Source organism: Trachinotus anak, unplaced genomic scaffold (assembly GCF_046630095.1).
Source record: "Trachinotus anak isolate AG129_WGS33_773 ecotype Australia unplaced genomic scaffold, CSIRO_AGI_Tana_v1 ptg000033l, whole genome shotgun sequence".
Lineage (NCBI taxonomy): Eukaryota > Metazoa > Chordata > Actinopteri > Carangiformes > Carangidae > Trachinotus > Trachinotus anak.
In genome coordinates this window covers 413,641-435,342 of record NW_027273884.1, presented here as the reverse complement: position 1 = coordinate 435,342, position 21,702 = coordinate 413,641, and the positions used below count along the sequence as shown (strand labels likewise).

The following is a 21,702-nucleotide window of genomic DNA, read 5'->3' as shown; positions in this document are numbered from 1 at the left end:
CTTGGCAGAGGAATCCTTTATCTCCCTCCAAAATTTCCCAAGTGCATTAACAGAATTATCACCAAAATCAAAATGTGTGACAGCCCATAATATGCTCCCTTTTATGGGGCCCATCACTGAAATCTCAGGCCCAGAGGTCAGCAGTGCACAGAAACCCCCTGATGGGTGATTATGTCTGAATTTGAACTGCAGACAAAGAGAAAGTGTAGAAAAATGTACTTAAATACTCCAGCATTTCCCTTCTGGTGTTATTCAAATGGTGCACACTTCCAGCTTCATTTACCTACCAACCCAGTGCTGCTAGATAGCATTGTGAAAGCACCACTGGTTACCGTGTTTTGACTAGCTGGCTGAAATGAACAAATTATTCTTACATTCCTTTTGTCCGAGCTGAATGGGATTTAATGGTCTTGAAAAGAGGGAATTAGTGGTTCTTGGCAGTTAATAACCACAGTCTCTGTGGACGGAGATTATCTTTTAGCCTGCGCCATGCAGATGGACACTGCCTCCCAGTGGCAATGGGATGGCAATACCAGAGTCGGGCAAAATGAACTGTTTTTAAGATTTTTTTTGGCTTAATGACAGATTATGTTATAATATAATCCATATTTAAGATGTTGTTTTACTTTAATTATACTAAATTTAGCAAAAGTCTTTCATTAGCACTAACTAACTCAATATAAAGGAACTCAGACAACATTAGAATAAAATGAAACTAATGGGCTGACATGAATTATGGTTCAAGGGTTCTCCAGCATTTTAGTATTGCACTTCCATAAAGTTCAGGGACTCACAAGAGGCAGTTTAAAAAATAAAAAAGAAACAATGCTCAAAATTGAAACAGAGGCCGAGATATCCTGACTTTAAGTCTTTAGTTAGGGGTTAAGCTACATTTCCCATGATGTCGATAGCATATTTTATTAGATCCCCTGGGTGCAAAGTTTACAAAGCCAGTAAACTTTACTTGATGTGTAAAAAAATCTGTGGAGTGCACCTTTAACAAAACAAACCCATAGCCAGAGCTGACAAGTTGTATTGAAATATCCAGACATGGTCTGAGTCACAGCAACAAGCAGAGACAAGTCAATTTGCAAGAAAAAAAAAAAGTTTATTCCTTGCAAACCTCACAGAGCGAGAGCGCAGCCAAGGTCAGACCTGGGGAGAAACAAAGCAGTGACTGTGGGCATAGAAAACAAAAAAACAAAACAAAAACACTTCTCTAGACTTTCAACAATCAGTTGACCAAACAACTGACTAAACTGTAATTTTCACAACTTTTTTTTTTCTCTCCAGGAACCAATGTCAGCAATCTGAGCAAAAAAAGCTTCTCCATATACAGTAGGTGAAAACCACACGCACAACAACGATCATTTCAGATGATGGTGAAACCACATCAGACTCAAGCGATTTTCTCCCTGCAGGAAAATAACAAGACCAGAAACAGGAATAAGGAAAACAGCCACTTGCCGAACAGTTGCAAATACTGTAACATTCACAAAAAGAAAACTGACTCTCTAGTCCCTTACTTTTAACTACAGTCTACTACAAGCAGGTGACCACTTTCTCTACCTGCTTAACAGAAACTTCCATTAAGCAATATTGGATTCATTAACAAATACGTCAGCCAATGTATTTGCAGTACATTCTTGAACACATTACTAGAGAAACAAGCATTCCAGTCTTGGCACATGAACTGAAGTTGAAGATTAATTAAATAAAATAATGTAACTGCTATATTCAAGTTGGCATTTCCAAAGCTTCATGTACATTGCACAGTCCATCTTACAGTTTTCCCTTTCAAACAGCACGTTTTCCACAGTGCAACTTTCAACTGGGACTCAAAGGAAGAAGGGGGGGGGGGGGGGGGGCAATAGATAAACCAAGGGATTTGGGGTTTGGGTTTAGTCAATGACTTTTAGTGTACGGATGTGACGAGCCAGAGACCTGTGTGCAGGAGACTCTGCAGTGGCTAAAATCATGTCAACATACCGACAGTAGGCAAATAGAAGTACAATTAAGTATTGGATAAATGTGATTTGTCTAATAAGGGACAAAGCTGCCCTTGACTGCACAGTGTGGAAGTCAGCCAGGAGCCCGAAAACCAAATCATGGTGCAACTATGTCCCACTGGAATGGGTGAAGTCAAACTCTTATCCATTCCAGCTTAGCCAGGTGATTTACAACTAATTCAGGGGGCCTGGGCCATTTCTCATTATCACACTCACTCTGTGTCCTCAACTCAAGGCACTGTGATCATGACAACTGACGAGAGACTGTGCAGAGTTATGAGAAGCTGTTCAGTCTTCTCTCATCGCACTTTCTTCACTTTCAGACAACAGAGCGAGGGAAACCAAACTGCTGTTTTCACTTGATGCTGAACATTTGGAGCTGCTTGGGTTTATTTTTTTCTGTTTACAACACAACATCTTTTACAACTTGTTGAAATTAATACTTTAATCCTAAAAGAGTGAACAAACAGAACCATACAATACGCTTAAAAACTATTTACCACCAAAACCCAAAGCAGCTGAGGGGACGGTTAATTCGGTGTCTGATTGTGGATTAAAAGAATAAATTAAATGTAACAGGGGCGAGTCTGTGCCAACTTTGCACTACATTCCTCCGATTGTACAGATGTTCCCAGACTACCTCGGGAGAAAAACAATCTGCCAAAAGAAATTGGGATACAAGTCAGGCTGTGTGATGAAGGAGAACTCTGTTTTCCAAATTTAGGAGGGAAAAATCAACTTAAAAAAAAAATAAATAAAGCAGCTAGTCCCCAGGACCAAAGAGCAGGTAATTGGTTGCAGGTGGTTGCAGTGGCGGTGGGAAAGGGAGAGCAACACCCTTGAGATGAAGATACATACCCGATTCTGTGAGGTTTCACTAGACACTTAAGAGAAAAAAAAACTGAGACTCCCTAGTTGACACGTGATGTCCGTTTTAAGTTTTTTTTGTCTTTTGTTTTAACTACAACAAATACAGTCACACAATACAACATCCTTCTGACCTGGCAAGGAGAGAACAAAAAAAAAAAAAACCCAAGAAAAAACAATGTTCTCAGCCGCAGACATGCCGAGCAGAGTGGGAGGTGGTGGGCCTGCAGGAAAAATAAAAATGATGGGAGTATGGATGGAGGAGAGGGAGGGGCGGGACGAAGCGTTCACTTTTTGAGTGGCTGGTAAACGGAGGCATTGGGGTCTAGGCCGGAGGGATTGGTGTCCATGAACTTGGAGGAGTAGTGGGGGGCCACGGGGGTCATGCTGCTGGTGTCGGCTGTGTAGGAGATGCTGGGCATGACGGCCATCACTTCGGCTATCTTCTGCTTCAGGTCTTTGATCTCCTGGTCCTTCTGCAGGATTTGACCTGAAAGCAGACATCAACAAGTCAGACCAACAACAGGAACTTTGAGAATGTGATTCAAACCCAGAAATTATTTGTATGCTTTCTCACACTCCAAATTTTCTGGTTGTCAATCAGACTGACCTTGTGCAATCTCCAGTTGTCTCTTGGCATCTCCCAGCGCAGAGAAGAGGTCCAGTTTGATCCTGGTCTCTGCACTCAGGCTGTTCTCCAGGTGCTGGGTCTTGTCTTGCATGGCTGACAGCGCTGACATCAGCACCTCTGTGTCTTTTTCATTCTCCTTATATTTATGAAGCTCCTGAAAGATGGAGGAGAACAGATACAACCAGGGTCAAAGTCAGGAAGTTAGTCTGCGACTGGCTGCTTTAGCGCACTGGTGTGTGAATGTTCTTTATTTGGCTGGGTAAGCAGACATGTAGGTAGCACTGTGGAAATGCTGTCTGACATAAATGAAGGCTGATAATAACTGTCTGGTTCCTCCTAGAAAAAGTACAGGTATATACAGTGCAAAAGCCTGTAGCTGACAGCTTGTTAGACTTCTGCTGTACTGCCTTATGTATGAGCACTGTTGTGGTGTGAGAGAAAAAGTAGGATAGGTAAAGAAATTATAAACATTCTGGGTGTTGCCACAAAAAAATTGAGTCTTCACCATTTTTCACACTGTATTCACTTGACTTGCACACCCAGGCTCTAGCTAGCTCTGGGACACTGACTAGATGATAGACTTGCTGTATTCTGCTATGTTACTTCTGTCTTTTGTAAAGTCAAGTTAAACTGTGGTCAACATTATTGTAAAAAGCAATTTGCATGTAAAACTGGCTACATAGGCAGCACTGCAAGAGATCCACATTTCAGGAATACAAACTTTCCTAAATCAACAATCAGCTTCTTAATAAATGGCAAGTTTCAAAGTCAACACTAAAAAGTACATGTAACTCACCAAAGACACCACTCAAAAGGCATCACACACAACCAAAACATACAAATGAAATTTTTTTTTTGAAAATCAGATTTTGATAAGAATTGTTATTAATACTTTTATTAAAAATAGGCTCACCTGTACTTTCAATTCAAGCTCTCGGATCTGGTCCTCCTTTAGCTTGATATCCATTGTTAGTTTCTTACACTCTGTTTCTAATTCAGTGATCCGCCGCCGCAATGTGTCTGTGCACTCCCCTCTGAAAAAAAAGTATGAAAAATGTAGAGAATTATATCGAACCTGATAACAAATCATACCTTGAGAGAAACAATTAACAAGTCAGGAGTAAATGGTTGAAACCTACATTTATAGCATCAGATGTGCACCTACCTAGATGCTGCTGCTAGTGCTACTGCTCTGGCTGCTGTGGCCTCCTCTAACTTCTTTCTCTTTTTTTCGTCTGCAAGCTGTTTCTCAGCGGTGGCTCGAGCCTCCTGCTCTGCTTTGAGCCTCTTCTCCAGTTGGCCCACTGCCTGTTTGTCCTTTTGCTTTGCCTGCACAGCATTATGGAGCCTACAAGTGCACAGACACACACATCACAGAACAGCACATTAACAAGTGGGAAATGAGGGGAGGCAGAATCAGTATTTCTTATCTGAGCTGTGTGTATTCGTCATTGTTTAACATGTTATAGCATTGGTTTCACCAAGCCAACCTAAATGACTGGTAATTTCATCCTTTTGAAAATGTTAAGTGCAGACAGAAAAGTCTGCACCGATCTAGAAGACATTTCCATGAAACTAGGTGGTGAATGTAAAGTGAATGTAAATGATTTCCCTGCTGATAACTGGGGTATTCAGGATGTTCATTATCATGCATTAGTATAAAACACTACAGGAGAACAGCTTTCGACAGTAACAATCCTTCAGTTGGATAGTAGCACTACTCACTTGTTCTGCAGCAGCTCGTTCTCCTGGCGCAGTTGGCCCAGCTCGGTGCGTATGGAGCGCTCAGCACTGCCCAGCGAGCCAATCTGGCTGCGCAGGTCCTGCTCCACCTGCCGGCTGGCCTGCAGGTCCGCCTTCAACTTTTTAACATCCTGCTCCAATCTGTCCAAGGTGGGAGAGCGAACAGAGGAGACGCATTGACATGCTGTTTACATGAAATGAAACATAATTTGTAGAAAATGCACAATGCCATTGCTCTAAGCACAGATGAAGTTGCATTCCAAGTAATGTTACACCTTAATATCAGTCACAGTAGAAAACAGCTGCCACAGCAAGCCATCGCCTAAGTTATTGCGGCTGCCAAGGCCAGTTCATATTTAATCAATACAGACTTAGAGATAAAGAAAAGACTAGCCTAATTCAGTGTAACCAAGAAAACTCCACATTAATGCTTCGGTGCGTTGATGTCACTCATTCACACATGACCTGAAAGTGGGTGAAGAAAGCTTCATAACCATTTTTATGTCTGACTCTGAGGAAAGAATGTCATCAGTCCTAGTCAAACGTTCAGCAGGAGAGTCTAAGATTTATGATAAAGACAAGGTGAGACCTTAAAGTGGAATCTAATGCTACAGATATTGTTATGAATTTGTGTTATTCTATCTGCTGTCACCTCAGTCACCGAGTAAAATCTACAACAAACATCCACATTGCAGAAAGTAAAGCACTGACAAAATGAAATAGAAAACACACAGGGAGGCACTAAAACGTCACTATCAAACCAACACAAAGCCTACTTTACATCTGAGATATAACATTACAAGTTTTTAAATCTACTATGTTGCACACTAAAGATTGCAAACAATAAGAGTGAGATTTCATTTTTCAACACCTTCAGACCAGGAATAGGTGGTCTTTATGACCATCTGTTTGCTTTGCGTAGTTTGTCATATCATCAATGGCCTCAGCTTGGGAGGTCAGCTGAATATGTGTGAATTTTGAGTCTTTTAAAATTGATTTTTTTTTTTTTTGCTGTATACAGCCCGATCAATTTCTGTTCCTTTGTTTGCTCGCTCCAGGTACACCAGCTGTCAAAATGTAATTGGTGTACTCCATAAAAACACTGGAGCTACTTTTGGGTGGAGCATTAAATAAACAAACCAGCATCAAGCCATTAGATAGTATAGCCAGGCTTTACTTTCCTACTGCAGAGTTATTCAGCTGTCCAACCTTTAGGTTACTGATGTAGTATATATGCATTAGGCTTTGTGTGTAGAGTGCAGCTGTACTATATGGTTGAATAAGAAATGATACCTTTAACAGGACCATGAAAAAATGTCAGCTGGACGTCCCGAGCCTCAACACATACTTTACAGCGGAAGACGTGCTTAAGTTTGATAATATTTGGTGTCACAAAGCTCAAGTTCTGGTCATCACAGTATACCATAGTTTTGTACAATATGTTCTTAATGAGCATGTGTAGGTTGTGGGTATAAAGCCTGCCACTGGGTACCTATTGGGAGACTAGTCAATGTCTGACCATGAGCTTCTTACCTAACAAGTGCTTCTGGCTTGCTCAGCTGGTTGTTGGGGATACAGTTGTCTGTGGGATCCCTGTGGGAGCCACCTGATGTCCCCTTCCCCACTGCTAACTTGTGCTTCTTCTCATTCTTCCCTGTGGAAGAGGATGATGGTGCAGAGGAGGGCACGCTGCCATTGGTAGCACTATGGCCGCGGGGTGAGGAGTTGAGGGTTGCCGCATTGCTGCTAGCATTTTTGTAGTTTTTAGAAGATGAGGAGGAGGAGGAGGAGCAGGAGGAATTGTTGTCCTCTTTGAGCAAGAGATTCTCTGTACTGCCCAGCTCTGTGGTCAGTCTCTTGTTGTTCATATGGTTCTCCATATACTCCATCTCCTGGAGTTTAGAGTCCACTGATGATGGCAGGATGCTGTTGCTGTTGTGCTGCTTTTTAGCCTCCCCGCCGCCCCTTCCCTCTTTCCCTTTTTCCCTATACTCTAGTTCTGGCAGAGGTGCCGATGTCTTTTTATTGGCTAGGGCGCCATTCTGTGACACTGGAGGTGTGTCCACTTCGGATATTCCTTTAGCTGCTGCTGCTGCTGTATGAAAAAAGAATCAAGTAAAGGGGACACTCATGAAATATATACATGGCAACTGTCATGAGACTTCATCTCAAAGAGAGCCTGGTACGTACCTGCGATATCCATCAAAAGTCTTGACTGACTGACTGATAGAAGACTGACTGGCAGATCTTTGAACTACCCATGGATGTGTCATCACTGACTCAAAGTACCAAGCTAGCTAACCAGACAAGTGACAAGATAACACTATATGTCTACTTGAAGAAATCAATTGTTATATGTCTAATCAATTAAATAATGTTATTTTATTGTTCAGATCTAGTAGACAGTGTAAGTGAACCTCAGATTTTCTGAATCTGCTGCCTCATGTGTGCTTACAGTATTTACAGTATTTTATGTGTGTAAATTTGAACCATACCTTCTTCTGCTTCTCGCTCTTGCCTCTGAAGCATCTGTTGCTCTGGAGGCAGAGCCTGCTGCAGGAGCTGCATGTAAAACTCATTCTCCTTTTGCACCTCCTTTTGCTTCCGGAGGCGCATCTTATAGCTCACGTAGCTCTTGAAGCCGAAGCCCAGCGTGACCACTGGGTAGCCAATGCTGAAGAGAGATAAAAAGTACACTCACAAGTCTGCTCTTTGGTTATAGATCAAAAATCACAAACTACTGATTCAGTCAAGGGAACACTACTGCAAAAATGGACTTAATTCTTCATTATACTATGTAAACAGCCCAACTTCAAGGCATAACACAGGTTAATACAGTGAAATCCAACTTAAAAGGTCTTAAGGACTCCTTAGATTAAAATTGCACAACCCTCTTAGCCTTACACAGTACATGAATGTACACTGTAGAGGTGCTCTTTTAAACCTATTTCAGAATTCATCATCAATGTGCAGACTGCCTGCTTATAATGTCTCTCCATAGTAGAAGACCAATAGGTGCCAATAGGCAGTTTTCTGATGGGCTAATGCTAACATGACATAATGTCAGTGGTGGATTGACACTGTCTTTGAACATAAAAAGGCTTAATTAAGTGCATTTATTGTTTTAAGTCTTTAGGGGAAACCAGCCTTAAACAAATTTATCATGAAAATGAACAAAGAAGGAAAAAAGAGGCATGTGACCCACAAAGTTAATGATGATGATGTGACATTATTAACTTTATGTAGTGTGAAGTAGTGAATGAAGCTGTTTGAAAATTTGGATTAGTTCATATAATCCTGTCCTTACTTCACATCATTCCTCTGCACCATGGTAATACATTTGCAGTCAGCGCTAAACCCAGACATGCCCTTCAATCAAAACATGCCTATCAAGGACAGTGGTTAAAACACCACTGGTGGCTCACCAGTGTGCAGCAAAGGGACGACACAAGTCCACATGGAAGTTCTTCAGGTCTTTGAATCTGATGGCTGCCTCTATGTACACAAAAAGTATCCATAGAGACACTGTGGGCAGACACACCCCTCTCTCTGAAAAAAAACCCAAAACATTCATAAGATATTGCCTAAATCATAACTTTATCTTCTTCTTCTCCTCCTCAGGCAAAAGTTCTTATGTCTTTCAGTGTTGAAACAAGGCATCTGAACTGTTCTCAATGACAGAAAAACAGTTTGGTGCAAAATGTGTATTCTTTTATCTATCCATACTAAAACTCAGGTATGGTACTGGTTTGGTAAAATTCAGTGTTCCCAGACTCGCTTTTAGACCAACACTCCTGAGTTAGGCCTAGTGCACAGTAGATGGTGTGGCAGGCACCACTCTGACTAACACAAATGATTTTTTTAGAATATGGACAATGGCAGGGTCATTAGACTGAATTAACATAGCTCTGCCTTTCTTCCTCTCTATTATGGGGCGTGCACGACCAGAACAGGTTTAACAACCTGGTCAACTTCTGCAGTGATGTCAGTGGTCAGGACACAGACATGACCCACTGTCACTTTGGCTAACGCCTTTACCACCAGGCTGTGGAGTGCTAAGAGATATTAATACGTGTGTGACATCCTATGGTTGTGAATGTCACTGGTGAGTTCAGTTGGACGGCTCAGAAAGCATCTGGGGACCACTCTGTGTTTTTCCCTCCCCCAACTGGCACTTGGATTTCAATCTGACACCTGGCCTTTGGTCAACACAGGGGGATACCACTAAATCAGAGTGACAACTAATCCGCAGAGTGCAGCTCACTTACACACACCGTGCAAAATTCTAAGAAGCAAGCCAGCTATTTGCAAATATGATAACACAATGTGCATGGGTATTGCACAACACTTTTTACACCTGTGTTTCCCAGAAGCAGTGGTCGTTCTAAGAATTAGTGTGACCTATGATTTAAAAGGATGATTTATCTTAATCATCAACTTAGTAAATAAACAGAAAGCTGTTTCCTTCCTTTCTTTTTTGTTTGCACTGTTAAACAGAACTTCTGTAGACACAAAGGTAATAGCCACAAGGCAGCTATTGTTCCTGATCTGTGTATGAGCCACTCGCAAACCATTAGTCAAATTCATAGTTCCCTTATGCAGTATTTAAACTAACAAATATCAAGACATCCAAACAGAGGAGGGCCGTACCTGTGTGCCAAACATACTGCACCCACACATATGTACTGGCAGCGAAGAATAGCCATTGCACCGGGATGAAGAGGAGGCAAATGATGTCCGAGGTAAACGCCACACACACAAAGAATACTGAGAAGGCCTGTTGATGAGAGGAGAGGTGGTTATAATAAATAAGCAACATGTGCAGTAAAGAGAAATGTAGGTTGTTTGTCTCTGTTAGTATTTCACACTCTGACAAATGAAAGTGGCAAAGCTTAAACCAGTGCCTTAAAAACGAAAATTGTTTCCACGCCTAAGCTGTTGGACGCCAGTTCATGGAAGGCTTGTTGCCATATCTTAATCATTTGTAATTAGAGTCACCTCGTGATGATCGGATGATTTAACTCCATATTTCATTGATGAAGAATTCTACCATGAATGGTTATACAAGTATTGCATTTTTGGCTCTCTCTTTCTACATCTCTGTGAGACTGAGACACACAAACACACCCCCCACACAATGCATTCAATAAGAACAAGGTGTCCAGCATCAATACTGAACTCAAGGCCAAATAAAATTAGCATAAAAAATTTAGATAACACACAGACTGAAGGCCTGCAAGCCTGATCAGACCTGTACTTTTTGTGTCATGTCAGGTGAGAGGTCTGATCCAAAGCAGCCGCAAACAAGGCAAAGGTGAAAACAACTTCTTGTTTTTGAGAGTGTAGCAGAACTCAGCTGAACTGATAGCAAACTGAAAGCAGATTTTTTTAGGGTAGCGCAACGTTCATAATCTGACATGTACACTTAGCTGCTTCCCAGATTCTCTCTCTCTTTGTTTGAGTTTCATTGTCAATGTTCTATGGGGTATTCTAGGATCCCGAACGGGCACTTGACTCTTTACTCCGCTCTACCACTTTTCTTTTGTAATTTCAGTGATGTCTGATTATGTTTACATGCACACTAAAAATGCGATTATTCAGAGAACCCAGGTAAGACATGAAATCACTTCTTTGAGTCAAAGCTCACAAACCTAAAACTTATGACTAATAAAATAATGTTGCAGCAATAAGTTGTTTGTTTTTTTCAGGTTTTGTGGTCTGAGAGACACTTTTATCTTACTGTGTGCTTGTGTCAGTATTTTAGATTTAGTCTGAGTTTGGATTTATTTACTGTGGATGCAAAGATTCGCCAATATGTGTTCTTATCATTTATTTCATTGCAGGCAATACCTTCCCTGTTCTGGTTCTATTTTTTTTTTACATCTCCTGTAGAAGCTCAGTTAAGCATAGACATACATATAAATACCTTCTTATTTATATGACATCAAAAAAATCAAATTACTGCAGAATGCAAACAGCAACCTGTTGTGCCGAGGTCTTTTGAAACTAATCATCTAAATGGGAAAATCAGACCAGGGAAATAATCCAAGTCTATAATTATAGCACGTCTCTGTACTTGCTCATGAAGCAGAAGTTTGAGCTTGTACATTCAATGTGTACAAGTTGAGTGTTGAACAGAGAAAAAAGATGGTCACGTCTCAAGCTCCCTGAGCTGCACATATGCAAATGTGCACAGGATTTGCTTATACATGTGCTATTTCTTTTATACTTTTTCATATATTTTATAACTTTTGTCTGCATCTCAGTTTCAAACCTGCCTCCCAACAGGAGCAGAATCCACCAATCATCTTGCTTGAGACCAGAGCGGTCACAATATCAGATTTTCACTCTATGATTATTGTGGCCAAAGAAATTCACAACGATATTATTGCAAATTAATGTTTAATTTAAGATTACACTACACACTTAATGGATACTGAAAAGCCAACCAGATGAGCTGATAAACAAAAGATATACAAGGACTAATCTGCCATCAAGATATGTGTGTGTAATATTAACACTATTTCAACATTTAATTTTATACACAGGTATACCGGCGTATTGTAACACCCCTACTTGACACACAGGTCCACAGAACACGTAGTTGAGATTTGAAAGGTGTGTGCACCATCTACTCTGTGGCCTTCAGTTAGCCATAAACAGCCTTCTTTGTATTGCTTTTTGTAAAGACAATACAGGTTTCTTTGGAAAAGCACAATACCCGCCAAATACAGTTAGGTAATAGCTACTCACCAGCCCCTGGTATCTAAAGGAGTCGTACACACTCCGGATGAAGAGCCAGAACGGCCAAAGGTACTCGAACCTGAACTCCAGTACAAAGTCTGCCAGTAGCACCAGTGCCCACACCACCAGGAACTTCAGGTACAGGAAGGTACTAATAATAAATAAATAAAAGAAAAACCAGAAGACACAAAATGAATGAAAATACACTACAACCTTCAAGAGTCTGTTTTTTTCCATATTGACATTGTGATTTATGTTAATAAGAATGGTGCTTATCTTCCCTCAAAAGTAAATACATGGCAAGTCATCATTAAGTAAATATACCTGAGATTCAGCTTGATTGTGAGTGTGTGTAAGGGGATGAATCAAGTGTAAGATGTATGTCTGGAGCTGCTGTTTGATAGATTATGTGCCTGTGTGCACTGCACTTGGTCTAAGCAGCTTATGTTATAAGATGCAACTGGGTGTATATATAGTACAAGTATATAGGAACTGATCTCAGTTGACATTTTTGTTGTTAGACGGCTGGTGGGGGTTTTCTTTGATCTCCAAAGCATGGCTGTTGTGTGATGGGGGCATGTGTTCAATAATTCAGGGACTGCCCCACAGCTCTAGGTCTAGATGCAACGTGCCACTAGGTCTAGTGCCCTTTAACGTTTGGTTTATCAGGTCACACAGAAGTAAGACCTGTCAGGTGTTGCTGGAGGGACAACCAAGCAACTTTAAGTCGTCCAAACTACATAGTGCAACGCAAGGTCTTCAGTAGTCGGGCAAACTGACTGTAGTCTTACCAGCTCATGTTTACAGTTAATGTTAACATGAGCATTTTATGGTATTACTGGATAAGTGAGGTGTATGTGGTGAAGTTGGCAATGAGCATACAAAGCTGCTGTGGTGCTAGCTAACAGAAGTTACATTAGCTAACAGAGAAGCGGCTAATTTTGACGTGGCTAGCAGATGACAACAGTCGTTGTGAGACTACAGATAGTAGGGGTTGTTTAATCAGTGTCCAGAAGCCACTACAACTTATTTCACACAGTAATGTTGCTATGAAAGAGACCTTGTGACATGGTTCAAAACAGGCTGTGTTGCGGCCTAGCGCTACAACTAGCTTAAAGGCTAATGTTACCTTACCCTGCAACGAAAACATACCGCTAGCATACACTACGTTATCACAGGCAGCTAGCTAGGTTCTTAAGAGTGCTAGCGGGGGCAGTTCACCAACACATCAGTGGCAATGTTAGTAAGTTTCACGTTATGCAGCTATCAAGCAGCAAGCATCTCCATTCAGTGGCCCACATTACTGTCGTGAGGAAGACCCCGTCGTCAGGCTCCACATAAGTTACCTGCCGTATATACCCTCGGTGATTCGGTTCCGTTTCAACGGCCGTCGGAGTTTGCTGCAGTCCGCATTGCGCCGCTTCATCCTCCTCCGCTTGGCTTTGGCCTTCGAGTAACCACTGTAATCTTATCCAGTTTTCTTGTGTATGCGGACAAAAATAATAAATGAAGTGCCTGTGGTATATGTCGCTGTTACTATTTTTCTCCACTGGAAACAAAGAAATAAATAAAGCACTCTATTCGGGAACCTCCTCCTTTTCTGTTAGCGCAGGCTCAATAAGCCCGAACCGCGCTGTGTTTTACGTACGAGCAGTTGTCAGACGGCTGGTACATCCAATCAATTGATCCGCCGAGGCCTCTCTATTTGACGGATACAGACATGAGCCACTTAGGTCGCACCATTGCAGCTCACTCTCGTCTCCGCAGCCAAAGGCAACAGGACAGAGCTCGGAGGCGAGGGCCGCTGTGTGTGCGAAGCGTCTCGCCGTTGAACCAATCAGATCATTGTGGACAAATCGGGCAGCGCTGATTGACCAATCATCTGATCACGGAGGCGGGGTTTATGGCACAGGCTTGTTCTTTTGGTTTATTATGGGCAGCAAATATGCAGTCCTTGGGACAAAATTCCCTTTGTGTCAGACATAGAAACATCCACTCCAACACACGGGGGTTATTTATATCAGTGGCTTTGTGTGTGTTTCATTGACTTGCCCCATGGCCTTGTATGCCATTTATTTTTTGTTCCCAGGTTAAAATGTGTGCATTGTTTATGAGCATGTGCGTGTGTTTGACTAAAAACTCTGTATTCCTGTTATCGTTGCTTATAATTATGATTTAATTTACCATGGCTAATAGTTTATATACCATTGTCTGTAGGCCCATAGGAAAGTGGCAAGATTAAAATAAAAGTAGGCGAAAGGAGAAATAGGTATTTTACAGAGGTCACGCCAAAACTGAAAAAGTGACCTCCAGCCTTTTTTAAAAAAAAAAAAAAATACACAAATAATTTATAATTGCTTTACAATCTGTCAGAATGTCCTGCGAATATTGGTGCATTTTGTTTCAGCCCTCCTTTGGGAAACAAGTCATAGAGACCTCACTTAAATATACTGTTAAACTTATGCTTTACCTAACCATACCTATATTTTTCGTGGAGGATTGGTGCGCTTTGTGGAAGTAAAAGGCGTCTTTCAATGCATATTAAAATCAAACTTCACTCATGTGGGACGAGTCAAGACAGACAGTTTCGTTCTGCTTGCCCAGCAGCTGATAAAAACGTAAATGTTGTGCTTGGGGTTGCGCCCATTTTAAGAGCGCCAGGGCCACACATGCGTCAGTTGGAGGAGAAGTGCGCGGTGAACATCTCCAATGGCTCCTCGGTACGCACCAAGTCTGCGCTACCGTCTGGCACCCTTGCTGCTTCTCCTGCAGCTAGGGTTCATTATTATATTTGCTTTTTTCGCTGAGATCCAAAGCAAAGCAGACGTAGATGGAGAACCCGTCAGCAACATTTACCCAGGTGAGTGGCGAATTGGAAAGGAGGGAGGGTGTGAGGTAGACTTTTCATATTTCATTTGAATAACCCATTAAGAAAAACATATTTGAATAGGTATATAAGTATCTTAAAGAGCTAAACAAAATGACATGTAATAATTCAGGAGTGTAGGGAGGGGCTGCAGTTAGTACTGTTGGGCATTGATAAGCTCCTACAGTTGCTGATTCTTTTGGAGCGAATGAATTGGGTTGTCCTCTAAAAACTGAGCTATCAACTGAAATACACCAGAAGTGACTGTGGCCTATTGTCTAGGACTGTATTGTGATTCAGATATGTGACAGTTTTTACAGTCTCCTACTTCCCCTCTCTTGCAGAGTTCCAGGATGTGAATGCGATGGCGATCCTAGGTTTTGGCTTCTTATGCACTTTCCTGGTGCGGTATAGCTTCAGTGCCTCTGCGTTCAACCTCCTTGTGGCAGTCATAGCCACTCAATTGGCACTCATACTCAATGGTATAGAGTACCATCGTGGAAAGATCATGCTAGATTTGAGAAGGTAGGATATCACAATTTAGAGTTACTTCCATGAGTGATGTCATTTAATTCTGTTGGTCCATCAAGCTGTAGGATATTTTACGGTCCAAGTTTAGAAGTCGCTGCTTGTAATGTTTTTATACAGCTTGGTAGAAGCTGAAATGTGCACAGCCTCTGTCCTCATTTCCATTGGAGCTGTGCTGGGGAAGACCAACCCTGTTCAACTCATCCTCATCTCCCTGCTAGAGGTGTCAGGGTTTATCTTGAATAAATGGGTCCTTCAGATTCTGCTGAAGGTAAGCAACATTTGAGAAGATCTTCAGGCCAAGCATGTTCACATCATACAGTATACAGTGCCTACTGGGTACATAGGGTTTTCCTGATTTTGTTGGTAATGTGCTGATGATAACGTTTCCTGACTGTAGGGCCATCTGATGGACAGAATCATGGCCCTTCACATCTTTGGAGCTTTCTTTGGATTCATGCTGACCTGGATCCTGTATCGGAAAGGTTCGGAGCAGCGATTTGAAAAGGAGAAATTTGACAAGAAAACGGGATTATTCTCCATGTTGGGTGAGTAACATTCTGTTTTTTGTAGAATGGTGCAGCGAGTGGGATGGTTATCCTTCAATTGGAGATTTAGATTAAAATCCTGTATAAGCAAGTACAATTAAAATCCTGTTCAATGTTCTCTGTTCTCCAGGGACTATGTTTCTCTGGATGTTTTGGCCCAGTTTTAACTCAGTCCTTGTGGACGATGGGAGGAAGCTAGGGGCCATGTACAGCACCTACCTGGCCCTGGCTGTCAGTGCTGTAACAGCAGCTGCTGTGTCTGTGCTTTCCAGTCCCAAGGGAAAACTCAACCTGGTATGATCTGACACTTGATACCTTAACACAGAATTACGCTACTTCACGCATCACTGTAAGATGGACTGAAAGGGCTGGTGACTGTCTGGGGACCATGAGATCCACCCCAAAAATCACATCAATTAGTCATTATGTCTTCACTCCTCTAACAGATCCATATGCAGTCATGCATCCTTGCTGGCGGTGTTGCTGTTGGGGTCTCCACGTCAGTGATTCATCAGCCATGGGAAGCCATGACAATTGGATTTGCAGCAGCTGTTGTATCAACCATTGGGCACCGTTACCTTAAGGTTTTGATCACCACATGGGACGTTTTTGCCTTTGATTTAATAATGTATACATCAGAATCCCTGATAACCTCATATTTTCCAGATGCACATGCTGCTTGCATTTCAGTGCCATGACACCTGTGCTGTTCTCAGTACACATGGACTCCCTGGTCTACTGGGGTGGCTAGCACATCTCCTCCTGCAGATTAAAGACTGTGATGATCACACAATGTAAGAATGTAACAGTCATATGATGGGCATTGCAGCACACGAACACACAAAAGGTGTGACACCTTGTGTCCTTCATTTGCAGGGCAATCCAGTTTGCTGTATTTCACATTTGTAGTCTCCTCATCACCATCACTTTAAGTCTGTCTATGGGAACCATTACAGGTACGTTTTCACATTCAACAGCCTTGCACAATCATATGAGGACTGGAAAAACAACATGAAGAGGTTCATTATGCGCTGTCCTGTAGAAAACGAATGTAACAAAAAGTGCTGCCGCTACATAAATACATTTTTCAATATATTCTCAGTATTTTAGTGAAATTCACTTGAAGTTGCCTCCTGTACAGCATCCAACAACACACAGGGTGACTCCACAGGTGGCCTGTATATCAGTACTGTTTATATTTACCATCTGTTTTTCTAATGAGTTTTACATGTCATTGTTAAAAGGACTTCTACTCAAGGTGAACTTGTGGAGACCAACCCAAGACAAGAAATGTTTTGATGATCAGGCTTTCTGGGAGGTATGCAATCTACATTATAATCCTCTTTCTACACTAAAAAGTGGTTACAGTGACACTGAACAGTATTGCACTTGGCCTTATTTTGTGTTATGCTACACCTTACACAGGCAAAATCATGACTGCCCTCAATACAATGTTTTCATATTTTGCAGTTTCCCCATCTTGCAGCGCTCAAGTAAGACAATGGAGAAAACAGCAGAGGAAGTCTGGACTCTTGGAGGTCCAAACAATTTTCAGCATAAATTCATGTCAGTGTAAATAATTTGATACAATTATCCTTATTTTTAATGCATAGTAGTTATTAGAATTTTTTATGTGTGCTAGGATGGGACAAAAAATAAGTTTAAGTGGAGAAGCATGAATGGAAGTTTCATTTATTGTTCAGTATGATTATGTTTCATGCTGCCAAGGTTGTCAGAAAATGACCTCATGGTTCTGATATTACACAAGCAAAATGGATAAGTGTAGCAGTCAAATACAAATCTCCAGTACACAAACAGCATATTACAGTTGTGAAACCTTTGTTGACTTCACATCAGCAGTGTGAGCTCATTAACCCTCAACAATAAATCTGGATGATGGCAAAGTTACAGAGCTGACAGAGTGTAATTTCAGGAGAAATACAAACAACCCCATATGGTTACATTCAGTACATGTGTATGTGTGCAGTATTTTTCAACTTTCTTAATATATTTTGTACCATAATAATATACGTAATTTCCAGTCAAACAGTTTAAATTTATTGATGTCACAGAAGTCAGTATACCCAAAGAAACGTGGACAGTTCAGGGAAGTACATCTCCTAAAATACACATTTTGTTATACACAATTTGTAAACCATTCCAAGTCCATGGCTACACAGTCTGTCTGAGTGCAAACCGACACATTTGAAGATGTGCCTCATTTGAAAATAGTCAAACTTTCAAGAACTCTATTAAAATTTGTGCTTAGTTATGATTTAGCCATTATAAAGCAAATGACATAAATTAAACATGTTAAATTTAATGCTAAAAAAAAGTTGATATACATAAAGCGAATAACCAGAAAAGTATAAAGCAAGCTGTATAACAGTGGACATCAAGACACACAGTCCATTACTGCCACAGATCCTCTGTACGTCCAAACTTGAAGACCAAACCTCTGCAACAAAATACAGGAAGACAGTATGAGGATGTGAAGGGTAAACATGGGTTGAAAGAAAGATACAGCTGAGGAATACTGACTTACCCAAAGAAAATGAATGCGTTTTGGAAGAAAATGGCAATACCGGGGTACACAAAAGGCCTCTCTGCAAAAGAGACAACAGGTTTACAGAGGATATACTATGAGGCAGCGTGTATCGTTTTTGCAGATGTATGTATATTCAGTTACTGCATCATACTGCCTTCTATATAATCTTTTCTCCCTCTTTTCAAAACCCACTTCTGAATTGCTTAATACTGTAAAATGAGTCTCAATGTCACACCCCAAACTCATTACAAAGTAGTCAGTGCAAGTTGTGATGTGCTAAGTAGACAAACAGGACTTACGAGGCACTACGAATCCTCCAAACAGAATCCACATGGAGGCAATGAGAGAACCAAAAGCCAGCATGAAGCCAATGAAGAGCCACACTCGTGCGCCTGCAAACAGAGATAAGACAGGGTGGAATACTGGGTGGCTCAACCTTGCGCGTTTTTTTGGGTTTGTGTTTTCCTGCATGTATGCTGTAACAGTAATACAAGGGAACAGTCTGAAATTAGAGCATAAATACTATAGAAACCACATGTGACAGCATCAAAAATATTTCGCTGGCTAGAGAAGAAACCATCATCACAAATGGGAAATGGATCAAATTGAATGTGCATGGGGAAATGTGCTCATAATACAGAGTACTTCATCATGTATTTTCTGTCATACACACCTGTCTGTCCCATGCAGCCTTCACTGTAGCTGTCTCCTCTCACTTGGCCATTAGAAACTGCATTTATCCTAAAATGATTAAATCAGAGAAAAAACAATTACAGACATATCAGAAGCTACTTAATAAGTTATTTTTTACCAGATTGCTTATGTTGAATGACAGCCGTTAGATTGAAAGAATTTCTGGCGATAAGAAGGTCTCAGCTCCAAAACTAAAGAATCTATTAAGTTGAAAGAAATATAATCTTGTTAAAGAGTCTACTTTCTTTGTGTGTCTGAAGCTTTCAGCCACATCTAATGGCCTTCCTTGGTAGATGTAGTTGTTCTATTGTCATGGAGATGGTTTTGTGGCTCTCATGTGACCTAAGTATGGAATTTCAGTCACGTGATAGCAGCTGCATGTGGAAACAGATCAAAAACATTTGCAGCACTGACTGGAAAAGGGCTAAAGCCAGCAACCAGGAGTCAGTGGATGGAAACTGAAAAACTTACTGTGGTCACTCCCATCTAACAGCAGAGACCATTTTTGAACAGGGACAAGCGTAACAATCTCCCCCCATATACAACCATCTCAGCGACAACTGAGCAAATCCATCTGCTGTGGGGAGGCATAAAGAAGGGGATACAAACTCCAGGAACACAAAGTGGGTGGGCCATTCTACCAACCTGAAGGAGCCAACACTTCCTGTGACAAAAACAGTCTGCAAAGCCTGTCTTACATGAGAAAGGCCACTGTAGCGATGACTCCACATGTGTGATAGGCATGATGAAACTGGTCTTGATCAGGATATTTCACAGCTGCATCGATGATGATCCACCAACCTGTGAAGAACTGCAACGACAACATCCATAGTTGGCCTGAGGAGTTCATTAACTTTTGTTCATTTATTTGCTGACATGTGAACCTTTAATGAGAATGTGTAATAAATGTTTTTGCTGACCATTTACAAACAGGGATCCACAATTCTGCAAAGTGTGCATACACTAATCATTAAAAGCTAGAGGCAAATACAGATCAGTAACACGAATCTCAAAATAGCCCAGATTACCCCTCTGGAGCTAAAGTCTGTATGCCCTAACTGAGAAGATCAGTGAGAATACCAGCACTCCAGCAGCTACAGATGCGATGGTGTTTCTCCTCTCTCCCCAGTCCACATTGCACTCGCAGTCTCCGCACCGGATTCCGTCCAGAAAGCCTGACATGACTGTGGGAGAGGGCGTTAGGTGTAAACATCAAAAACTCTAGAGAAATACTTCGTCAGCTCGACAACAAAAGTGCTCATGGTATGCAATAGCTAGTACATAACAGCTAGTCAACTTCCACACAGAGTGATATCTGAAACATAAAAAAATAATTTTTGTGCGCAATAGCTGTGCAGTACGGATGATGCTTCACCCCACAGCAAGCACCAACAAATCTGTAACTCCACGATCACACACTGAAGCAGGCGCTTTCTCACACCTACTCGACAACAAGGCGGTCGACGTATCAAACTTAAAAGCTGCAAAAAACGGACGGTGTCTTCATACGGTAGATAAAAACACGTCTGTTTCGATTCTTTTGTTCACCGCTTTGGCACTAGCAAACATTTCCTTGAAGTGTTCTTGTTGCTACAAAGGCGTTTAAAATGATATCACAACTGAAACGACAACGGTTGTACCAAGCAAAAATACACAAACAGACGACATTATTTGGCGGTAGTGACATTTTCAAAGGAATTCTTACCTTTTATTTTCGGTTTTTGATGTTAGCCTCTTGGATAAAGCCGACTTTGCTTCCGAAAGAGCTCGGTCACGCACATGCGCAGTTCATCCACACCCATTTGATGAGGGAACCTCTGAGACGTTGCTGATAATGGTGCCTTCAGGTGTTGTTGGAAAAACCGTGATTATTTTTGTAGGAAGTTATTCATTATTAATCGACTTAAATATGACAAATGTATGACGTATGCTATAAAAAACTATTTCAACTAAGTACTTCCACCTCGCAAAAAGTTCAAAATAAAATTGATTAACTATAAAACATGTTGTATCCGCATTTTTTGGAGTTTGTTATGATATTACTGTTTAATATATATGCTTATCACACACACAATATTGATGCTAAACATACCAAACTATACAGAGCAGACATTGATACGTGCTGCCTTAAAGATCATACTGACATTTACATACATTGCAAAAAACGAATGGGAGTGAAAAGAAATGTTATACAAGAGATCTATGTGTATTTTTGTCTCTTGCATGTAGGCCTATTTGCATTTGAATGTTTAATCTGTGGTTCAGCGATGTGGGTGCAGAGCAGCTAAATACATGTTTAAAAACATGTTTATTGAAACAAATGGAGATTTCACAATTTGGTTTCTTTAGAGGAAATAACTTTCTAGGCACAGTCAATATAACATTTTCTTACATCTATTATTGTCTGTTACGATGACCTGCAGACCGCCTTGGAGCCATTTATTGTATGCTTCATCTAATGGGAGATTTGTGCTAAATTAGCGTATTATGTGTGAGTCACATGGGTTCCTTATGCCTTCTGCTAA

The 21,702-nt window shown here is 41.1% G+C and overlaps 3 protein-coding genes across 4 annotated transcripts; 1 reads left to right on the top strand and 2 right to left on the bottom strand.

Moving 5' to 3' along the window:
* Positions 1–1,087: 1,087 nt before the first annotated feature.
* On the bottom strand, positions 1,088–13,625 carry maco1b (macoilin 1b). Of its 2 annotated transcripts, none has more exons than XM_071471261.1 (11): positions 13,341–13,625; positions 12,004–12,145; positions 9,901–10,027; positions 8,676–8,799; positions 7,746–7,924; positions 6,784–7,345; positions 5,233–5,391; positions 4,673–4,855; positions 4,421–4,541; positions 3,487–3,661; positions 1,088–3,366 (listed from the first exon to the last, which is right to left on the bottom strand). In XM_071471261.1, exons 1-11 carry the CDS (start codon positions 13,418–13,420, stop codon positions 3,164–3,166), a joined length of 2,055 nt encoding a protein of 684 aa, XP_071327362.1. In that variant the 5' UTR covers positions 13,421–13,625; the 3' UTR covers positions 1,088–3,163. The 2 variants fall into 2 exon arrangements, with proteins under 2 accessions (XP_071327362.1, XP_071327363.1); XM_071471262.1 differs by having other exon boundaries at positions 6,784–7,342; positions 13,341–13,572.
* A 990-nt stretch (positions 13,626–14,615) lies between these two features.
* On the top strand, positions 14,616–17,844 carry rhd (Rh blood group, D antigen). Its single transcript, XM_071471263.1, has 10 exons — positions 14,616–14,854; positions 15,205–15,385; positions 15,509–15,659; positions 15,789–15,936; positions 16,067–16,230; positions 16,383–16,520; positions 16,603–16,730; positions 16,813–16,892; positions 17,181–17,254; positions 17,407–17,844. Exons 1-10 carry the CDS (start codon positions 14,704–14,706, stop codon positions 17,431–17,433), a joined length of 1,242 nt encoding a protein of 413 aa, XP_071327364.1. The 5' UTR covers positions 14,616–14,703; the 3' UTR covers positions 17,434–17,844.
* tmem50a (transmembrane protein 50A) lies at positions 17,613–21,017 on the bottom strand. Its single transcript, XM_071471270.1, has 7 exons — positions 20,883–21,017; positions 20,258–20,361; positions 19,876–19,988; positions 19,158–19,225; positions 18,784–18,876; positions 18,482–18,542; positions 17,613–18,394 (listed from the first exon to the last, which is right to left on the bottom strand). The coding sequence occupies exons 2-7, from the start codon at positions 20,357–20,359 to the stop codon at positions 18,349–18,351; spliced, it is 483 nt and encodes a 160-aa protein (XP_071327371.1). The 5' UTR covers positions 20,360–20,361; positions 20,883–21,017; the 3' UTR covers positions 17,613–18,348.
* Positions 21,018–21,702: the final 685 nt, after the last annotated feature.